The 23,423-nt window shown below is 42.9% G+C and overlaps 1 protein-coding gene and 1 non-coding gene across 2 annotated transcripts in view; one reads left to right on the forward strand and one right to left on the reverse strand.

The window, feature by feature from the left end:
* The window catches only part of epha10 (EPH receptor A10), a 108,842-nt gene that overhangs the window by 71,403 nt on the left and 14,016 nt on the right, over positions 1-23,423 (forward strand). Inside the window, exons 5-8 of the mRNA XM_028421538.1 lie at positions 2,160-2,489; positions 14,619-14,743; positions 16,577-16,877; positions 17,984-18,092. Of these exons, the coding sequence (XP_028277339.1) occupies positions 2,160-2,489; positions 14,619-14,743; positions 16,577-16,877; positions 17,984-18,092 (865 nt within the window). The remainder of the gene's footprint in view (positions 1-2,159; positions 2,490-14,618; positions 14,744-16,576; positions 16,878-17,983; positions 18,093-23,423) is intronic.
* On the reverse strand, positions 13,104-13,176 carry trnak-uuu (transfer RNA lysine (anticodon UUU)). Its single transcript has one exon. It is a non-coding gene; the product is annotated as a tRNA-Lys (tRNA).

Below are 23,423 nucleotides of genomic sequence, written 5' to 3' on the forward strand. Positions count from 1 at the left end.
ATGCATAATGTCTGCCTATGTATGACTCTGCAAATGGGTATTTGAAAACAGCAGGAAGGAAGGAGGAGAAGTTGCAGCATAAGAGTTCTAAACCTAAGCTTGATGGCACTAGTTCCATTTACTTTTACTTAAACTGTTCACTGTAAATGTAAATCTCCTATTAAAACACAGAATATTTGGGAACCCATCAGCTATTTTCTGATGGCTCTGAGGCCAGTGGCATCCTTCCCATTCCCAGCCAAGAAATTCAGCCTTCCCTCCCAGTGGATCCCCTGTAACCCATCCACCCACCCACCCAGCTATCAATGGGCAACAATCAGGCACACTGAGAATCACACTTACAGCTAGTTTATGCTAGTCCACAATTAACCTGATTTGCATGTTTTCGGCATATGGGAGGAAGCTGGTGTACACTGAGAAAATCTACATAAGCTACTGTATGTTAAAACAGACCTGTGGTAGCCAGACACAGATTCTGCAGTACTCTTTACATTTGTGTTTGTAAAGATTAAACTAACTTCTGATAGGATTTGCTTCTAGAAGAAGTAAGTATATTGCAGACACACTGCATGCATAGGTAATGATAACAGCAGATAAGCAATACCAAAAGTAAATGTATGTGCGTTAGAGCTGCAGTGAAGAGGGAGTCACTTTGGATGGGCAGGGGGAAAGGAAGATGGAAGTTAGAGACAGATGGAGAGTGAAAGAGGGCAAAAGATGGGAAAGAAAGGTACAGGAGTGCTGAGGAGTTGAAGATTTAATAAGAGGCACTGAGAGTGGAAGAAGAGAGAAAAGGAAACCTTAACAGAATGAGGGAGCGCAACGCTGAGAAAGCATGAAAGTAGACAGAGATGTGAATAAAAGACCCAGCTGTGTCTACATCTACTGTGTGTGTATGTGTGTTCACACTCTGAATGCTCTTATGTAACTCCACACTCCACGTGTGTCTGGGAGCGGGACGCAGCTGTGGTGTGTGACGTGTAGGACAGCACGCACAGAGCAGCACACCTTTACTTATTCATTACACAGCATGTGAACACACATACAGGGACGCATATAAGATTCATGGCCTTTAATGGACCAAAGCGTTCTGTGCAAGGACCTGCATGGAAAGGCCCAGGTCAGCCAGGACATGACGGACTGAAAGGAGACATTTTTCAGTCCGTTTGAACTGATTTTTATGATTTTGTAGTGACTGATTTGTTTAAAAAAAAGAAGTTTCAGCTTTGGTCTATCAGACATATGATGTATGTACATTTGTCCTGGTTTCATTAGCTTTGACAAGCTAAGTGTAACGGGGACTCATTACAGCTCTCACAGCTTTTTCCTGCAGCCCCTATTATTGACATCCAACCTTTGTATCAAAGCAGATTCATGTTCCAGGAGAGATAAAAGCCTTTCCATTACAACTCACCTTTATTTACTGATGGCAAATGGAGGATCTGTCCCACACGGCAGATAACATCAGTACATAATGGATACATTTGTTATCCATGCATGCACACATTTGGACAATAGGAAAGAGTTTTAGCTCTCATATTCTCTGTCTGGATCTGCAGTAATCTGCCCTTCATCTCCATTCAATGAATGTTTTTTTTTTTATTCATATTTTTTCGCACTGTCAAACCATAATAACGCCACATATACTAACACATATCAACAACTCCACATTTTCAATTGCCGGGTTCCATTAAGGTCAAGTGGTTCTTATTGAAACAATTGTTTCTTAACAGCAAATCCTGGATAAAACAGGATTATTGTAGCGTGATGTGCAAACTGAGCTCACGCAATCACACCCTAATACCTAATGCACTTATTACATCAGTCAAGTGGATCTCATGCTACATCAACAGGATGTTTGAGCAGTCTGAAGCCAGCCATGCAAACATGCAACACATTAGAGTTGATGTACATGTTTATACTTATTTACCCTGGGGGCTAATTATTAAGTTTATTTTGGCATGTTGTGAGATGATCAGAGAAAGTCTTAGATCCTTTGTCAAACTTTGTAATTGACAATTACTGAAGCATGAATGTGTTTGATTAAAGTTTGAAACAGAGGGATTACATGTTGTGTACACACTTTTTCTGTGTGTGTTTTATTAAAAGGGGGAAACGATAACCCAAAAACTTTTTTTTTTCTTTTTCTCCCCTCGTAGGTCCTCCTTCCCCACCTCGAGACTTGGTCTACACACTAAAACAGTCCACACTGATCTTGGAGTGGTCTGCGCCGTCTGACACTGGAGGCCGCGTGGATCTGACCTACAGCGTGGGCTGTCGGCGCTGCAACGGGAAGCAGTGTGAGCCGTGCGGAGCTAGCATCGGCTTCGTGCCTCAGCAGGTCGGCCTGACGGAACGAACGGTGACTGTGGTTAATCTTCTTCCCAACACCAACTACACATTTACTGTGGAGGCGTTGAACGGAGTGTCGGAGCTGCTGCCCAACAAAAGGTTCTACTCACAGGTCAACGTGTCAACAAGCCTGCCTGGTGAGTCCCATGTATCTTTCGTTTTCTGAAAGAAAAACATGCATATAAGAGTTTGCAGAGAGGCCTTTGAGTAGCAACAAACAACAACTGAACTTTCACCTCAAGGCAAACAGAGCAAAGGTGCATTATTGCCAGCATTGCATAGACTGTAATTAAATAACTGTATCTTTTATAGAGGATATATCTAAATATGACTTGAATTCTGCTGCTCCCCCTCATGCATTCATACGTCACTACAAGTCATGTGCTTAGATACAGGAACTCGTGCATGAACTTATTTACATGCACTTTGCTCCTTGTACATAAATTTAAATATCTAAACACATGCCTTGACCCCTTCAGTGTACCTGTAACTGTAAACATACCTGAGTGTACACGTGGCACTGAAGCCCAAATGTGCATCCTGTGGAGTCGTTTGTTTTGTGCATATGCTTGCAGCAGCAGAAACCACTCATCGTACACACTCCTTCTCCATACTGACTGCCTGTCGCTGCCGACGGCGCAAAAAGTCTCGCGGCTGGTGGAGGTGATCTCATTTTCATCAGCAGAATGCTTCAGCAGGTCATTAGCTGGGGGCTTGAAAAAGCACTCTGCCAAGTAGCCCTGTCAACCTGCTCTGCAATAGCACAGTTTAGAGAAGCACACGTACACTACGAACACACATTCTGGCTTAAATGCTGACAAACACTCTTTATACACACATACATTTACCTGTCGCTGTGCCTGTATTTGAAAGATTGTGTGTATTCTGTTTGTTTGTGAATCTTTCATTTGGAAAAAATGGAAAGAAATATGAGTCTCAAAGACATCATGAGGCAAATATGAGGGCATTGAGACAGAAAGGTGCAGCGCAAGCAAGCTGGTGATGGAGAAACAATGAGGAAGTGAGGGTGCTTTCGCCCTTAATTGGAAATTAGCTTAGAGAAATGGGCTGCATAATGAATGGAGAACTGTTAGATGTGGTGTCTTTGTGATGGCTGCAACAGCTCAGTATCACTCTCTGGTTACATTTTAAGTGAATGATACACAGGACAATCTATTTGTCGAGGAAAGGGGCTCACTTATATTCATAAAAGACTTCATTAAGGAGTTAAATGTGTATTGGATCGTTTTGCTGGCATGTTGAAACTGACAGATGCATCAAAGAGGGTAGACTTACGGTAAGTAGATTGATTTTTATGTGCTTGACCTACATTCCTCTGCTGACCAACTGTATGTTATGTAAGCACCACATCTGGACATCTGAGTGAATCAGAGTTTTGTACTGTGCGTGCAGACCTCAGTGTCATGTGGCTCAACGCTGATGGCAACCCGTCACTTTTGGAACTGCAGTAACGCACACTACAGCGAAGCGAGGCGGTGTTTGGTTTGGTTTGTTTGTTGTGGATAATACGGCGAGCTTCATTGAGGAGGATTCATTTTCTATTTTAAGGAAAAAACAAGAACATTAAATAAAACCTACAGAATCAAATCTGAGCCTCATGGTTCTATTCACATGGAACCAAACCCCTTTTATCTGACAGTTGAAATCTAATGATAACCCTGCTGATGCTAACGTGACTAACAAGAGACAGCTTAGCTTTCTGCAGCTCCCTAAGGGGATTTAGCAGGCCTCAAAACCCTCTGAGCTCCAAGGTTAGGGACACTATACGAGAAAAGGACAAACCTTTGGTGATTATTTTTTTCCCCATCCTCCCAGCTTTCAACCTTTCTCCCTTTTATCTTCTCTTCCTCGTCCGTCTGTGTCTGTCTGTCTTGTCAGCAGTTACCATGGCGTTGATTTGTGGTTATTATGGGGTATTAGGGTGTGAGTTGTCCTGCTAACCGTGTCATCCAGAGGGATTGGACAAGGGGTTAGGAGAGTGTGTTTGCAGGGGTTTCAGAGGACTTTCTGTGTCCGGGAGGATTTGGACTGACATTTAGTGTGGCTTGTTTCATGATCTGTGTGTGTGTGTGCATGTGTGAAAAATACAGAGCTTTGGAATAAAAGGTGATTTTAAAATATGATTCAGAATCACTACCTGTATGAGTCTGTCCTCAGCTTTTGTTGAAAGTCTCAGTCTGGTTTTGTGGACAGCTTTCTGTCTCTCAGGGTAGCAGTGTGTGAACGGTTGTGTCAGAGGCCTGCAGTGGTGTTAGGATCCCTGCTTAATACCCAGCATCATATACATGAGATACAAACTTCACCTGATTTTTCCTTGTTTCTTATTTTTAATGCAGGATTTTTCAGCAGGAGAATTTTGAATTGAAAAACCTTGTGTCCTCATGTGTGTGTGCCCACCAAGACTTTACATCATCAAAACTCACTGACCTTTATAAATACTGCAGTAGGGATTTGGAACAAAGCTAGAACATACCAGCACGCACTCACCTTTTCTCTCTCTTGCCACCTCATCATCTCTTTATTACTTTGTGCTTTTTCTTAGCCTCCTCCCTCCCTTTGTACCCCGATCTCATCTTTTTTCACCCTCTATTTCCTTCCTCATTTCCCTCACCATATCCTCTCCTGCTCCCCCCATAAACTCACTATTCTTAGATGGTAATTTCTCTCCCTCCTCCTTCCCCTCTTGGTTCTCTATCCATGACCACTCTTTCCGCTCTCCTCTCCTGTCTTGGTGTAATCACCGCTTCCCTCTCCCTCCTCACCTCTCCAGTGCTCTCTATCCTCTCTACAGCTCATCTCTTACTGTACTATATTTGTTTTTCTGGGCACAGTAAGCTTGTTAGCAATGGGTGTTATTTTTTTTTCTTTCTCTCTTTTTTTTTTAACTGGCAGCTGAGGACCAAGAAAGCCTGGTGATTTAAGGGCAGAGTCCACCTTGAGCTAAGGAGAAAAGCTACTATGAGTGCTATATCATGGCCAACAACACACACACAAACATACAGGCGGGTCAGTTTACTTATAAATATCTATATACTAACCTTTTCCTGAGGGGATAAAAATCACCAGGAATAACATTTCATTAAAACCAAATACAAATTGAATTCTGTCATTAAACCGGATGCCTGCACATGCACACTGGAGGAGTGGATTTCTCCCAGACAGATGGGGTTTTATCAGGACTTTCCAGGCCACCAAGGGGAAGGGGGAGTGTTGCATGGTGTGTCAAGGATGGATGGATGGATAATAGGGAAGAGGGGAGTGTTTGGGGGGGGGTATAGAAACTGGAGTTGCGTGAGGAGATGGGGCATGGGCTGGGTAAACGGGGGGATCAGTTTTGCCTAAGGCTCATGGGGCCCCTTATCCAGCTGTGGATTAGGGATGCATATATGTGTGTGTGTGCATAAATGCATGCCGTGCGTGTGTGTGACAGCGTTTTCTCATGTGTGCTTGCTCTGTAAATTGCTTCATGCTTGATTTATGCGTCTAAGAAAAGATTCGGTAATGACATCTTGCCAGAGAATTGTTCCATACGAGTGTGTTTTTTGGGAGTGTGTGTGTGTGAGATCGACGTGCACTCGGGTTGAATGTCTTGGCCCCCGGTGGTACATCCAAAGCCCTTTAGCTTTGGCAGAGAAGAAGCAAGGGATGCAGGAAGGAAGCTGAGATGGGGTGGAGGTGCAGGTCAGGGAGGAGGAAGGATTGGCATTTCAATATCATGAGAGGATTACTGGCCGGGCTTTAGATGGCTGGTCCCTGCGGAGTTACACGGGCCTCAGAGTTGGATGCATAAAGGCAGGAGAGGAGAGAGGAATGAATATAGAAGTGGAGGGATGGAGAGAGGTGAGCGGTGTGGCACAGAATGCCTTCTGGGTGAAGAGAAGGGAGCAAAGGGTGAAGAATGCATGGACTTCTCGGAGATGCTGTGCACATAAGAATAACAAGCTGGTACTTTAGATATGTACATGTAAAAACTGCATAGGTTTTATGTGCTGATGGAAGTCAGGAGGCTTGAGGGGGGTGGTGAGGCTTAGACGTTAAAGTGAGGAACAAAAAGAGTCAAAGATGACTAGGAGCAAGCGAGGAGAAGCGGGACAAGCTGCACAGAGTGTGCTGTGTAACATTACAGGAGACTGAAGTTTGTAAAGTAGAAGGAATCAGGTGAATCCTGGTGTCAAGGCTGAAAGCTGCTCTTCAATAACACAACAGAGAAAAACATCCAAGCAACATTTCTACTGTTTGCTGTTCTTCAACTTGAAGGAACAAACAGTAGGAGCAGTAACAAGGCAGTCGACTTGGTGTATCACTATATTACAGGTGTTGGGTCATGACCCGTCTGTGCTGACATGTCTTTAGTGGGACAGTGACCAATAATCATCTGGGTCAATAAAACTAAAATCAAATTAATATTAATATTTATAGAGATTAAAATAGACTAAATGGAAAAGGTAGGTAGAGAATACTCGGTTTGTGTCGTCTGATTCTCTGGATCTGAACGTTACCTCAGAACTCTGATTGATTTCTCAGCACAAGTTTCAGTTTGACTGTTTGAATATTTATAAGTTTGAGTCTGAATTAATTTGGTATGACACCTTCCCTGCATTGTGACAGACAAACTGGTGGATATTGTTTTTCTTCTCTTCCCCTTCTCTGAATAAACGCTCCTCGAGTGTCAAGATACAGATTTCTCCTTCTTTGTCATTTAGTTGCCAATAGCCATTTTTTTTCCCACTTTCACACATCTCAACCTTCTCTCCCCTCATCCCCGCCTCCAGCCCTTTGCATGGAGGCGTTTGGATCCTTTTTGCCTCCTTAATTAGAAGTGATGGGAAGGTGAGGCTTCAGCAGGCACCAAATGAATAGAGTCATCAAGCTACTTTTCAGGACTATAGCCCAGCCACTTAAGATGCTTTGTCACCCTGTGATGGGAATTTTAATTGCCTACCTCTTGGCTTATAATTGGAGTCTATGAAGAGGCTCTCAGAGTCTTTAGTATGTGTACTCTGTATGTGGGTTTACGGTGCTGTTCTTGTTGTTCGGGGAATTGTGTAGTTCACTTAGCAACAAAAACAAAGCTTGAAGACAGTTGACAGCACAGAATCTTATCGTCATAATCAGAGTATTATTCATGGTTAGAGGGCTGTCTTTGATGCGCATCTTTCACTAAAACCCCTTTCAGGAGGAAACAGAGAGGGGGAAACTCTTATCGAGGAAGTACTAGAAAGAAAAGTTCAAACCTCCAAATCCTTCTCATCTCTCATTTTCCTCCCTCTAATACATTGTGAGGTCTTTATCGGAGCTCCGTAGAGAGCGTGCAGTGTTTGTGTGGGTGTGTGTGACATCTTTGTGTTTTGTGGGGTTTGTTGCTGGAGGGGAGGGGAAGTTGGCGGCGTCCCGCTGTGCAGAAAAAGAGAGAAAGTTGTGTGGAGATGCAGCTGTCTGACTGACTGACAGTGCACTCCGCTCGGATACAGCAGTAGGTGGGTAACAGACAGTTCAGCTCATCAGCCTAACATTGCACACACAAAGACACGTGTGCCTCCTTCTCAGTCGCTCTGCATCATTTTTACACAGTGGTCCTCAAAATCAATGCGTACAGTGTATATTTATATTTTTTTCTTGATATATACTGAAAAGTGTGTTTATGTTTCAGCAGGTATGATGAGTTTTACTCCTCTGGGACCAACACACACAGGCAGGTCTTTTAAATATAAATGAAATCCTTTCCAAATGAGTTCACACAGTGCTGATTGAGGCAGGATTATACTCTTTTATGGATGCATACATACAGAAGCAGAGAACTGCTGCACTTTTGTTAAGTCCCAGTGTTTTTCACTGTATTCACCACATTCTGTGAATCACCATGTGCATGTAGACAGTGTTTCGTCATCTTTCTACAGTAATTAATCATTTTAATATTGCTCAGAAAGTTTGACTCAGAGAATGTATGCATATATATATATATATATATGTATACAAACTGTTTTTTACTGCAAGTCTGTTAGCACAGATAGAGCTTTCTATACCTTATTTGCCAAACTCCTGCAGCAGGCTTGGGTCAGCTACTCTGTAAGTGTCTGTGTGTGTCTGCGTGTGTCTGTGTGTGTCTGTGTGTGTGTGTGTGGCCTGTGTTTTTATTTGTTGGAGGCTCCGGGCAGAGGCTGTCTGGCTTAACGGACATGTTGTGATCAGACCATGCTTCTGCCTTTAGGCTAAAGCACACTGGGCCCAAAGAGTGTTCAGAATCAGCCAGTGTGCAGCTGTCAAGTGCAGTTTTAGCAAGTCGGCCCCAGATGCTCTCCCCCGGTGAGACTGTGTGATGCCAGATTTGACAGATTTGTAAGCTCTGTGAAGGTAATGCCGACATGTTATAGGTGCTTTTTGACATGCAGCCGGTCTTTTGAAGACCGGTCAATGGCATGGCTGGTCTTTGTCTGATGTCGACAGGAGTATATGTGCAGAAATGTTTCACTGGAAGCATATTTTCAGGGCTTGGTGTTTCTGCACAGCTGGCTTATGTTGATCAGGCACTTTTAAATATGTCATACAGCGAGAGACTCTTTGTCCTGCTCACCATTCGGGTCTTTCTCTCACCACCTACTGACTGACACATTTAATCAGACCGACACTGACACTCTGCTGTGCTGCACACACAAGCACCAATCACTCCCTCACATATTCTCACACCTCGATGGATCAAGTCCCCGCAACATGTAATTTTGTAGTTTAGATGGAAATGTGCCCTGTCCAGGTGTCTTCCCTGCACCAATCCTCCCACACGCAGACAAAAACATCCACATTCGTGTGTGTCTGTGTGTATATCTTACATCTAGACTCACTCCTTTTAAACACCTCTGCTCCTTTATTCCGTCTCTTCTGATATGAATGATAATTTCCTAAGATAATACCTGTCTTTGGCTACATCTGCTCACCCTGCCTCTGAAGCAGGTTCATGGATTAGTTCATTTTTTCACTTCTGTCACCAGTCTCTTCCCCTCTCCTGTTTCCTTCTCACTTTGGTTACGGTTAGCAGGGAGCAGTAATTGTACATGTATATTATGATGAGGTGTCCGGGTGGTGTTATGCTGACAGAGCAGATCAGGCAGTAAATGATAGCCGGGGTATAGTGGACTCAACATGTTTGCTTAGGCATGCGTAAATGACACATGAAGGTGAAGCCTCTGCAGTGATAAAACACATCCACACGCATGTTGACATAAAAATATGCACTCTGTAGGTTGAAAGTGCTCCATCTGCTGTTTGATTTCATCTTGAAAGTTACAAGGCCAGTGCTGGCATAAAGTCAGTTATTATAGAAGACTGTTAACATGTTGTCTTTACTTTTAGATTAATTTACTGTATTACTATGGACAAGAAGTCAAGAATCCCTTTTTTTTTCTTTTTTGGAAAATTAGGCAGCGCTGAAAGCACTTGAAAAAGCTGAAGCAGACATCCTCACGGCCACTTGAAACTTTAACAACTTTATTAATGTCATGCACATTCAAATTCATGCTCCACTGGGATTTTGGAACTGTTGATGGAAATCCTTGATAGAAGCCCCGGGGGGAACCAAACCAAAAGAACCTATAAATGTACTCCCACTCCACCGCTGTCAGTCACATAAATCTATCCATTTAACCCTAGGCAGGAGCCAGTGGTGCCGTGCCCAGGAGGGATCGTCACTGTTCCTTCCTCTTAACCCTTTGCACAATCTCAATCACTCCCATCTGCAAGTTTCATGCACTTCCTACCATCTTGTCTCGTCATTACAGACAGTCGTGCACAGACACTCACTGTCTTTAATATGTGAGAGCACACAGAGATGCACACGTGGCGGAGATAGTGAGAAGAAGAACAATGAAACCTCCTTCTGACAAGATGGATGTCATCTCAGCAGAGGCACAAACAGGTCTGCAGGGAACAACGGATTCCCCCGAGAACTGAGATTGAGACGGAGCTGTGTCGGGGAAAAGGAGAGATAAGGAGATGGAGAGAAAGACCCATGGATGTGAGGTGGAGGAGGAGGTGGAGGATGATGAGGAGGCAGAGGAGGAGGAGGGAAAAAGTGAAAGAATGACTGCAAGATGTTCAGCCCCGCTTGTGCTGTCGCCCCTGGGGAGAGAAGCTCCTCTGCCTGTCTCCTTTGATAACAGAACAGAGATGCCAGTTGCACCTCTGTACACATGGATGCAAGAGCCTACAGCAGAGGGTGCCATTTTGTGCCAAAGTCTATTCATACCTGCCACTGAGACCTGAGCATAGAGCTGCCACATAGCCTTCAGTGTCTCTGTAATGACAGGACTGGATATTGACTGGTCTGAACAGAAACTTTTAGAAGCTTGGTTACGGCAGACTACAGCAACAACTTCAAAGTTTAAGAGAAGCCCTTTATGTTTCCAGTAGTGACTGGTGTAGTGAAATATTGCTGTCTTTTTGTACATCTATTACATGTCTTCAGGCCTCACTTGCTGTCATCATTTTGTCTCTTCTGTCTAAAGACCATTATTCCCATCAGTGATTGGTATGTGTACTGCACAGCTCTTATACTGGACCCTATCAGAAGTTCTGTGTCTTTGTGATGAGTGTGTCCTCCGTGCGATTTCTGCTGTATGATGAAGCTTTGAAAGATGTCTGCTGTGTACTTCCATAGCCGAGCCAGAGAAGAGGCTTATTGCCCACAAGGCCATCACCTCTTCTATATTACTTGTGAAAATCATTGTGCAATTGTGTGTGTTTCTGTGCGTGTACATGTGTGAGTCCAAAAACCATTTCAGACGGCAGCCTGTATCGATTTCTTCCTCTCAAATTCAGAGCCAAATCCAACTCTACCCACCATTTCCTGCCGTAGACTCATGTATGTGTGTGTGTGTGTGTGTGCAGCGATGGCTGATGTAGAAAAACAGAAGACCGTGTTATTGTCGCTTGTATGAGCAGCAAGCTGTTGCAGTAACACACAGCAATAAGTGCCCACAGTCACATTCATATGCATCATAGATACAAATGTAGTATCGACATTTGCAGTGTTGTTTGGGAAATATAGTGAGTAAATCTGACAGTACTATGTATTAGTGTAATGCCTCGAGGGTTTTAGATAGTCAGATACTAGTTCACCTGTTTGTCTGCCACAGGAACGAGCCCACGTCTCTGCATCTGCAGCTGTGTAAACACCACTTTAACCTTTGTATTGCTTTTGTATTTGAGCCTATAACTGATTGTGTGTGCTGGTAGCAGAATTATGCACACCTGTTTATAGTGTGTCAGATTGAGCTGTGATGTGATCTGGAGTTTGGAGGCAGGCAGCGGTCTTATGCATAATTCAGCATGCAAGGAAAGAAAGAATAGCAAACAATAGCCTGCAGAGCAGGTTGACACTGTGTTCTTGCTTTAGTATGTTAGGCTGAGTTTCTTTGTGTGTTTGGGTGGCAGAGGCTTTAAGAAAGGAGGCAGTGTTTGTTATCTTACTGCCAGGCTTTATTTTTTTTTGTCTTTGTTTTGTTTGTCCTTCATAAATTTCATTTACATTTGTCCAGCCTGTCTCACTTGTGCGTTTTATTTTTCCATATTTTCTTCCCCCTAATTTTCTGCCTTTCTGGAAGTAATTCCTTTATTTTCCATTAGCTAAGCCAGACTGTGTTCCTCTGTGCCATAATCTGCATAATAAATGCCTGTACAGATTCATTAATCAATGAGAATGATTTCTCTGCTTGTGCTTATTTACATTCTTGTGTAGTGTTCATTAGCAGCCTTCCTTCTCCTTCGCTCACCCACCCCTACTGTGCCTGCATCTGTACATCGAGCTATTATGTAGGAATATTCTTCAGAATGACTTAATGAAAGCAGTGTTGATGCTTTTAAAATGCCACTAATTGCAAATGATTAACATTTTCTGAACACATGTGTGAGCTTGTTTTTGCATTCTTGCCTTCTTATTTATTGATTATATCTAACAGAAGTCGGTCTTTCTTGTTATATATTAGACTGCATTCAGAGCTTAAGAGGCACACACACATGTGCAGAGCAATCATAAAGCATCAGATGCAATGATAAATGTAGCCCTCATTGGCAGGCTGTGCATGCAAACACATAGATACAAAAAGTCTGAATGTTTCATACCTGTGTTTGCAGAAGCGTCATAAAACAGACAGATGGTGGTGGACAGTGTGAGAGTGAGCCGCAGACAGTGTGTCTTTGATCTGCTGCCTAAAATGACTGTATTATCGTGCTGTTTGAGAGGAGAACTGAAGGAGCAGCACAGATGCTTTCTGTGTGTGTGAAGTGTTTTGTGTGTTCACATAGTTTTGCTGTTGAGTGACAGGCAGAACATATTCATTAGAGGACAGAGGAAAGAGATGAATTGAAGGTCAGGAAAGAGATGAGCAGGAAGCCGGGAGGAGCGGCTAAAATGACAGGGTGGCTATAAGGACGATAATAATAATAATAATGATAAAAAACAGATAAGGAAATGTAAGCTGAAAGTAACATCACATCCTCATCAGGAAAATGTGGGCAGGTTCTGACGGAGATTAAAATGACATGCTTGTAAAATCTTCAAGTCAGTAGGGGGACTTGACAGCATGAAGGCCGAGAAAAATGGCTACAGATTGGAGAGCCTCCCCTTTAAACATTCAGAATATAAAACTAGTCAAGTACGAGTGGAGATCAGTGAAGCAGGCAGGAAGTTCACTGTGATAAGATTAAGAAAACCTTTATTTGTCCCACAGTTAAAACAACTTCGCCCGAACAGGGACTTGAACCCTGGACCCTCAGATTAAAAGTCTGATGCTCTACCGACTGAGCTATCCGGGCTCTACAGCATCCATTTATCACTCAAAGCCATCATGCCAATAATTAGGCCTAATTTTAAGTCCTAATGTGATTAAAATGGGTAAGTTATCAAAAACTCACCCCCTGTGCAGTTCTTCACTAGAAGGGAACAAAAAGCAGAAATGAGACAAAATCGTTTTTTTGAACCATCATGGCGGTCTGTGGGGATTGACTCACTTTTGGAGCCTGCCCCTAGAGGCTGCAGTGTGAACTGCAGCTTTAAACACCTTTAAGCATTGGCTTCATTTCTCAGCCTCGGAGGTTCCCACTTGTTTGCAACAAGCATTTATGTGTTGGAAAATATGAGTGGTGTCTCTGAGAAAGGAAAAAATATTAAAAGGCACTTAAACTAGTAAAAAAAAATAATAATAATTATCATCACAAGGACAGAAAAGACAGCAGGACACACCCCTGCCACTGAATCCAACCCTAATGGCCTTAATGGCACCACTCCTCCCCAAAATAAAGACCTTTTGACTGCACCAACTGCACCACTTCTTTTTCTTTGTATTTTTTTGACTGACACCTCTTTTTGTGCTACTTCATTAACCATGGCATAATTAGCACTTAAGCAAGAGTGGGCGGTGCTCGCTTATTATCATACTATGTGCAGCCTGTCATTTGTTGACACAGAATCAAAGCAGTGTTTTTTCATCAGTAATGAAATTGTTTGCTTAGTGAGTCAGTCATGCTACATCTACATTCAGAAAGCTTTGTTCAGATAATTCATCTTCTCTTCCTGTTCTGATCAATTGAAGATGAAATATGTGTCCGGGTGGATTCTGCGGCAGCTGTCCCAGACTGACTCAGGAAAAGTTCTGAGGTCACTTTAATTGATGGACCGCGAGAGGAAATAGAGTCCGGATTAAGACTGTCTCCATCCATTTGTGTTGTGTCGATACAGACTTGTCAGTCAGTCCATATCTGCATTGATCTATTGTCAGTCCCAATGTACAGACACACTCTGCTCAGTGCACACACACACACAGAAATGTATGCTGTGTTTGTCCACTCATGGGGCTTTTGAGTGGAATGAAGTTGTCTTCTGTGATGTGTTTCAGCATCAATAATAAATTCCTTACCTCTCTCCTGCCCTCTTCTGTTCTCGCTCACTCCTTTTTTCTGTGTCGGACTCTCCCACGTGTCCTCTTATGTTCACAGTTCTCATTTCGTTGCTCTCTCTAACCATAGATGTGTAAGTGCAGCATACTGTACATACAGTAAATCTGCTTGGTAGAATATTAGGTGTTCCTCCCTTGACCCTTCGCCCACACAGTCAAGCTTTTTGTGAAAACTGGAAATGCAGGAGTGTAAAAGAAGTTTCTGAAGTGCTTTAGAAGACTGTTCAACCGATGTATATATATATTGAATGAGGCTGGAATCCCCCAAACTTATCGTTCTTGTCTTTTCTCCCTCCTCTGTAGCACCATCTCTGATCAGTGAGCTGCGAGCAGAGAAGATCGAACAGAAGAGCATAACCTTGGTGTGGAGGGAGCCAGCTTACCCGAACAGCAGCCGCACTGAATATGAAGTCAAATACTATGAGAAGGTAAATCCACTGTTACACCTTCAGCTGCCTGAGCGTTGCTGTTCAGGGCTTTTTTTACTCCACAGATAAGCTTCAGTAAATTTGAACTCATTGTGTTTGTTCTTAATTAAAAAAGACGACTCTAAAGGTTAAATTAAAATCCAAAGAAATATGAAATTTACACTTTAAGTCTCACAGTTGAGCAAACAGATCGCTTCTTTGTCGAAGTCAGCATCATGGAAGTTGATCCACAATACACACAAAGTCAGCTGAGGGGAGAGATAAACCAAAAATATCAGAGGTTGCACATTTATAGCCTCTCTCAAAAAAAAACCGAAATGATGGTCTTGAACAAAAGTCGTTTATTTTTTAAAGCCTTTCAGAGGCCAATTATGTGTAAAACTGACTCCGTATTACTGCTGTGTTTCTCCTGTTTTTATGGACAACCGCTGTAATTTCATCGGCCTTTCACGCTCATTTACCACAGCACTTAGTCAGATTGTGGCCACCCCATCAACAGTCATAGTCTCTACAGTAAATCTGTCATGCACGTAAACTACAGCTGCCACACTCGTGCTTCACCATTTTCACACACTGCATTTTCTAGCAGCACCAGGTCTTTTTGTATTTGGCTGCGTCACACTCTCATTCATTTTCACATCTCTGTCTCCTCACCATATTTAATAAAGCCCTGTTGTTATGTCCCACATCTTTAGATTTAACAAGGAGGGTGTGAGGTGAGGAGAGGAGAGGAATGAGGTAACAGGAGGCGCGCTTGAAAGACAGAGATGCCTTTGTGATAACTGATGGAAAGAAAAGGTTAGAGAGGGACAGGTGGAGATGGGATGGAAGGAAATGAATGAAAGTGCTTTGTGGGGCCAGAAAAGCGAGGGATGAAATGCAGAGATAGATGGAGAGTAACTTAGAGAGACAGGGAAATTGTTGAAAGGCCATGAAATGAAAAAGCAATGCAGCTACAAGAGCCTGTAAATGTATAATATACAACCCGGCTCAGACAGTGTGCTGCTTCACAGTAAGGGCACACACAGAGTTTATACTCAATCTGCACGTGATTAATTTAATCACTCGTTAAGTATTTGGACACTTTAAATGGATTATTTAATAGCAAATAGCACTTTGTTGACATTGATACTGATTAGCATTGTTAATGACTAATAATGATTAATGCAGTTTTATTCATAAGAGCCATCTGAGTGCTGCCGTTGTTGTTTTCCTCCACAGAATCCGACCATATTTTCCTCCTCCTTTCTCCCGTGTCATCGTAGCACTCTCCTCACTTCATATTTGTATGTCCTCACGTTGGTTTACATCACATGTGATCTTATTGACATGCTAAGACACAACAGAGGTAGGAAGTGAACAGGCAAAACCAAACATATCAGATAACAAGGAGTGGAGTCATTACGGTAATGTGCGTCAGCGTGCGAGGTGTGAGTCATTCTCACAAACAGATGAGCACCAGCTTTAATTTGTTTTCCAAAGATTTCACTAATGAATTGAGTCATACTGTTATTACAGCCTGGGTTTGGATTCATACTGTATTCCCAAAGCACAGAGCAATACCTCTTTATTAAAAGCAAGTTAAAGAACTTCTCCACTTGGCCTGCCAAACTGTCTGAGTCTTTGAAACCTCGTCTCGATGATTGAAACATAACCAAAAACCTTGATTTTGTTACGAAACTCTGTCTCTCACTTCCCCCGACAGTACAGAGTGTGTACTGGAAATGAACAAGTCGTCTCACAAATGGATTCCACCTACTCGCCTCACTCCTTCTCCCCCTGTTTTCACTCCTGTTTTTTCTTTGTTTCTCACTTCACTTTCTGTCTCTGCAGGAACAAAAGGATCAGAGTTATTCTACTGTGAAGACTGCCGCCACCCGGATCAGTGTCAACAACCTTAAACCTGGCACCACATACGTCTTCCTCATCCGCCCCTTCTCAATGCCGGCTCCCTCTTCGTCTTTGTCGTCCTCCCCTCTCTCGTCTTCTTCCTCTTCATCCTCCTCCTCTACTTCTTCTTCCTCCTCCTCTTCTTCTTCTTCATCATCATCATCATCGTCATCCTCCTCCTCTCCGCCGCCCATTGACTACGGGGCGTACAGCACTCCCCTGGAGCTGCAGACACTTGGCGAGTGTGAGTACCCGTTTTTACGCCTTCTCCCTGTTTTCCTCACTTTCTCTCCAGTCCCTCCGCTCAGCACTGCCAGGCTGATCAGGATTGGGGGGGGGGGGGTACGCAGGCACCTGGCCAGCCCACGCAATGAGACATGCTGTTAGAGTGGGAGAGACAAAAAAAGGGGGACGGGACTGTGTCTGAGATTGTAAGATTGTGTGTGTGTAGCAGCAAGCTGTGAAATCTTTGTAAAAGTATGTATGATCCCCCCGGTGCCTGCTGGGGGGCTGGTTGGGATTCTGTGTGTCTTTAATCTCTTAGATTTGTCAGGAAGTCATTGTCTTGAGCAGCATTGTCCTTTTTCCAGAAAACTGAATTGGTGAGGATGTACATATGGTATTTTAGGAGTGTATTACAATGATTTATTTAATTCGGGCTGTTTAGGCTTGTTTGTTGTAGTTAGTTGGACAGTTCAGTCATTATTTTGGCTAAAGTTTTAACCACATTTCAAGTTTAATGTCTGTAGAAAACAGAATGTTTGGCAGACCTCCATGGCAACAGATGAGTGAATATTCACAGCCAACACCCACCTTTAAAGTTTAAATTTGAAGCTTAGGTGTGTTTTACGGTGTGTCTACAGTTTGTAAATTCCTGGAAAACTTTTTTAAAAAATATGCAAAGAAGGTGCTAAATGGTGGCTCGGGCATTTTGAGCTGACCAATCAGAGTAGACTGAGGTTTTCCCAACCTCCTTCTAAAATAATATATTGTCTCAAGAAAATAACACTGCTTCTTCCTATTGGGTTAATTCGGTGAGGCTGAGAGTGTATGAATGTTTCATATGGTAACCTATAATTTAGTGAAGAAGGGTCAGTTCAGAATTTTTAGAACGTGGTTTTCTAAAGTAGGAAAATGTCAGTTCACCCTCAGCTCAGACCTGCTTAATTAATTCGGCCCGTTAAGGTCATTGCTTCATAATTTGTTTTCATCTCATGTCCTTCTTCGTGCTGAATATATGTAGCTCTGTGTGTCTCTGCATAGTTATGTTATTATAACACAAATGTAACTGTGGGTCGTTCTTGAGATGATCTGCTGCTAAGGAACGTGTGCTTTTCTTCTCATTTTCAGTGGCACTGGCATCCAGTGAGCAGAGCCCGGTGGTGATCATTGTAGTCGTGTCCGTGGCCGCCCTGATCATGCTGCTCTCGATGGGAGTGGGACTGCTCATCTGGAGGAGGTAGCTATAAAACAAACATGCACACACGTGATTGATTCACTAATCACTCCCATCGAGCTGCTGTTGTCAGATTTTTAAGGCCTGATTTTTAGCCTGTACATCATGTGTACAAACACTTCACGCACATCACATATTAAATCACATGCTTACTCCATAATATAATCCAGATTACAGTAATCCATCGATCAGAGGGGATCCTCTGTGGAAGCTGCGCGTCAGTGAGAGAATGGCGATCAACACAGTCACCACCATTTAATATGCAACATAAAGCCTTCAGCTTGATAATGGAGCTGTCTCCATTGGAGCTGAGGGGGAAACGCTGGCAGGGTCGAAGCTATCTTTGATCATATTTTTTTGGCAGAGTTCATAGTTCTTTTGCAGTCTAATTAGTTTTAGCAAAATGGGGAGCTGCAAAACAACAAAGAGATGTGAGGTTAAAGTAGTGTCAGTTGCATAAGAGCTGACACATGTTTTACTAAAACCTATACTCCGCTTGACCTCGCGGGCCTCGTACCAGGCTCTTTAACAGTTTTTAATAATGGGATTGGACAGTTTGGCTTCATTATTTTACATTTTTTCCTGTCAAGATTAAAGATTACTACAGCTGATGTTTAACTTTTGAGCAAAGTAGCTCGCCGAGCACAACAGTGACCTAATTTCTCAGCGTGCTGCTCGGTCTAATTAAGTCAAGATTCTTTCTGAAAGGTGGTGGAACGAAGACCAGGCAGACCGCAGCAATCAGTCTGAATGGTCTCCATTTCTACATCTCTAATTAGGTTTAAAGTGGCAGTCTGGCACACTTCAGGTTCACTTTGGGCCATTTTTAAAACTGAAGTAAATGAATTCCAGTCAGGCCTTCAGAACCAACCAGTATCAAAGATGAGGATAACAATAAGTGTTACGATGGCATGGTTTCAGAAGCTGCAGTTTCTAGGCCAGTCTGTGCAAATATCCCTTTATTAAGAACATTTCTTGCAAAGCAGTGCAGAAAGTTGTACTTAAATCAGTGTAGACACACAAGGTGTGATTGATCGATGGGTTCTACATGCACCTTAAAGTTTCAAGCCTTTGTTGTATTTCTGTTGCCTTTTGTAACGGTCTGAGTCACAAGTTCAACTGCGTCAAAGGGGCATGACACACCACTGCAGAGCCGCCAGAGAGCGTCTGTGTACGTAGTTTTTGTGGCTTTTTCCTGCAGCAATGCATCAGACACACACCGGTTTCTGTTTTTTTTCATCCAATTGAAACCTCGCTGAGAGGGAAGTGGATTCTAACAAGGTGTATTCATCACAGGCTCACATGAATTCAAACCACACATAGTCTGGACCAAACTTCTGCAGGATTCATTTCAAGCAGTACAGTATATAGGAGCCAAAGACTTATCAGTCCTGCCTTTTCAGCATGGACTAACTAAACCCGCCAGTCTTAACCCTCTTGACCCCTCTGGGCCATTAAGCGTGAAGTGATTTTAGGATATGGAGGCTGAGTCATTACGGTGCATCTTCTCGTATTGTTACATGTTTTATTCAGCTGAGCAGAAAAAAAGGCAGACGAGTGCATTTCTGCATGCTGTTCCAACCACTTTGCTCTTTGACTCCTGTCCAACTCTATATTCTGCCAACTCGCCTCAAACTCGCCAACACAGAAACACACAATTCTTACTGTATACTCCATCACACATGCAAGCACATGAGTGAGGAGCACACATCTACTACACACACACACACATAGTTTGGCTGGCATTCATCTGATGTCTGTCCAGGGTGGTTTTCAGATACAATATGGAAACATTTGTTTGGAGAGAGAAAGATCTGCAAGTGATGGTCTGACTTAGATAAAATAAAAGCCCGGCCTTTTCCCCACATGCAGATACACCTACTGCATCTGAATAAAGAGAAGGAGCTGTGAAACACACACCACCAATTTACACACACACACACACAGACATGATGGAGTCAGCCAGCTGTAGAAATGGCTTCTATTCATTCACAGCAGCGCCATACAAATGGGTGGATGTCATTCAAATATCTTTATATAAGAGTGGATGTACACACAGTCTCACATGTACAGTCATGTGAAGCCGCTGTTGTAGCAACACACAAAATATGCAAAAATATGTGTATTCTCTGTACGCAAAGTATTTGAATGGATTCTTGCTTTGAGAAAAGGCAGCATCATCCCCTCGTGCACGGCATGGCAGTGAATAATAATGCTTATCTTTCACTCCTTTATTTCCATCGCTGCATTCATTGCAAGTGGTCGCCATTGTTCCTCGCTGCCGGACCATTAACTAGCTCTTCATGTTTTGCATAGAGACAAAGAGGGGAACGGTTTGATGCCTCAATTACCATGCCTGTGTTTGCAAAGACAGCCAGCTCCCAGCTATGGCTGGAGGGTCTCAGTTACATCGATCTGCCCGCTCACACAGACAAATGCAAATGAGTTCACACACACACACAAAAGCTATGTTACAAGTGCACATTTATAAGTGCACAATTCTCACCTCCTTTCACTTTGAATAGTAATCTGGCAGCAATCTAGCATTTATGCATTAAAAAGTCAATTATTATAATCATTGCGTATTTATTTTCAGATTTTCATTTATTTTTTGAGTAATTGTTGCCGTACAGTAACGTCTGTTAAAGGCACATTACATGGAAACTATTCTTGATTTTAAAATCAGTAACACACTGGTGGGTAGATAGAGATGACGAGTGATTACTTGGTGTTTTTCTCTTTGAAACCCAATACTGATGCTCTATCCTAACACACACACACACACACACACACACACACACACACACACACACAATCCATTGGTGCCTGACAGAGTTTGATTGAGCCAGAGTTCCAGGGCATTGCCCAAACATTCTCCAGGAAGCCCAGGCTTGACTGGTCAGTGCTAGGATTGTTTACCCTTCACCGGCCACACCAGCATGCATGTGTGTGTGTATGTCTGTCTGGTGTCTTGACTGTGTGTGTGTCTACTGTATGTGTCTATGTCTGCTGATGAGTGAGTAGCAAGTTATCAGGAGCAGGAGACGGAGAGGAGATCAAGGAGAAAGAAAAAGCAGGAAATTAAAGCAGAGGGGTCGTGTAAGGCCAGTGACACAGTGACAAAAAGTGGGATACGAAGGGGAAAAAATGAGATGGGTGGGAGAGCTTGGTAAGCCAAGAGAAAAGGTCTCGAGCTCAGCAGTGGAGTTCTCTGCGTGTCTCGGACAGATCAGTTCGTTCATGTCTAAGAAAACCGACAGATGGAGGAAATACTTACAGCGGGGATCATCGCAGTCAAGCAACACATGGATGTGAAGGAAAGCAAACAAATCGTAGGCACACGTTTAAAACTTAGACTTTAAAAGAAGACTTTAAATTTTCCCTGTATTATGCCGTCCTCTGCCTCACTCCAGCTGTCAGCCAGGATTCTGTTCCTGCTCTCTTTCACTTATTCATATTATTCTGAGGAAGAATTCAAATATGTATCGGATAGTGCTGCCACTAATTAAAGGTAGGGTAGGAGATTTCATTCTGATGCACTTTTTGTTAAATTAGTGTAACTTCTCTTTACAATCCGATAGCAACCAATTAGTTCGGCAGTTTCTCATTAAAACGAAGAGTATGAATCATCTGTGGAAGCTATAAAACGCTAAAAACATCAGCCAATCCTCCGGGTGGACCCTGCGCGGAGTATTGGCTGGTTGTCACTCTCTTCCTGCTCTGCGCGCACCAGAGAGGTACGTGCATGATGGCCGAAGTCACAGACCGCAACTTTCCAAATCTGGCTGAAACTCTCCGAGTTTTAAAAATCTCCTACCCTACCTTTAAGTTTTTGCATTATAGTTCTCACCTAAAACCTTTAGCGAGTGTGTGAGCTGCATTTATGATAATTCACTTTAAAAAATGAGCAGAAATCCTATATACAGTACGGCTATTGTGTCATCTAATATTGTGGAGAGAACAATGTGCTTATTGGACATAAGAGATCATTTTTAGTTTCAGCTAAAACACCTGTGTACCTACAGCAGAATGATTATTGTTATGCCATCAAATTCAGCCGAACTTATTCATTCACCATTTATGACTTTTTTAAACTGGACTTCAGTTGTTCTGCTCCTAACAAGGACCAAGATGAAAATCTTGCCAAAACAAACATTTGAAGCTGAGCTGACAGCAACAGATTTTGGCTGCTTCTCAGTGTTTGGCATCGGCACTTTTCTTTATGCCATCTGGTTACTCTCTGTGTGTGAAACTCAAAAAAATGATCCACATTTGTAACAATTCATGTTTTAAAGGGGGGAGTAAATGGGAGGGTATATTTTAAAACCGAGAAACTCCATTATTCTATTGTTTTTATGTAGTTTCTGCATGTTTTCTTGGCTGGAGGAATCTACCAATCAATCCAACACTGTGTTTATTGTCCTTATTTTGACGAAATGAAAAGAGCCAGGATTGACATTGGCACCCCCCCCCCTCCCTTGTTTTCTTCCCAGCAGCGTCTGCTCAGGCTCTTCCAATGTTACTCCTGCTAGCGTGGTGCTGCTCTCGACCTCCTTCTCCACCCTTCCTCCTCCTCCTCTTCTTTCTCCTCTTCCTCACCTCACACAGCTGATGCCCAGGTACACTGGCATGTCTGCACTCCCCCTTTTTTGCCTCCGCCTTCTTTCATTTCCTGCCAGTTTTCTTTCCCTCCACGCTTCCTTTTCTTCCTTCTCGAGCTTCTCACACACCAAGAAAATGATAATAAAGCCAAAATCATTTTTATTCCTTTTATTGTCAAGCTGTTTGGCTCAATTCTGTTTATATACTCACAGCTGTGCTCCACCATGATACGAAATAAACTTAAAAAGTGGTGAAGGGGTTATTGTTGAAGCGACTCTCCACAGAGAACTACTTTGCATCTTCTATTTCATTTTTGTCACATCTCTGACATTTCAGCAGACATAATGGAATGTGACTTTTTCCACACATCCTTTCCAATGCTCCTTCTTCTTCCTTGCCTCCTCCTTCCCTCACTTTCTTTAAATCACTCGTACCCTCGTATGTTATTAGTGTATTCCTTCTTCTTTTCCCTTAATTCATCCTGCTGTATGTCCTCGCTGCTCTGCCTCGCCTCCTTAATCTTAAGCATGAATGCTCTTCTTCTCTTCTTCCTCTGCTCCCAGCCCCTGTACATTATGGGCTATACTGTGCGCCTCTTCAAGTTCTCTTCTCCTTCCTTGCATACCCTTCTTCCCAATTATCCTCTCACTCGCAAACCTCTTATTTCCTCTGCCTCTTCGTCTCACTACTTCCTCACAGTGTTTCTCAATGATTAATCCCCTGCTTTGCCCT

Source organism: Parambassis ranga, chromosome 2 (genome assembly GCF_900634625.1).
Source record: "Parambassis ranga chromosome 2, fParRan2.1, whole genome shotgun sequence".
Classification (NCBI taxonomy): Eukaryota; Metazoa; Chordata; class Actinopteri; family Ambassidae; genus Parambassis; species Parambassis ranga.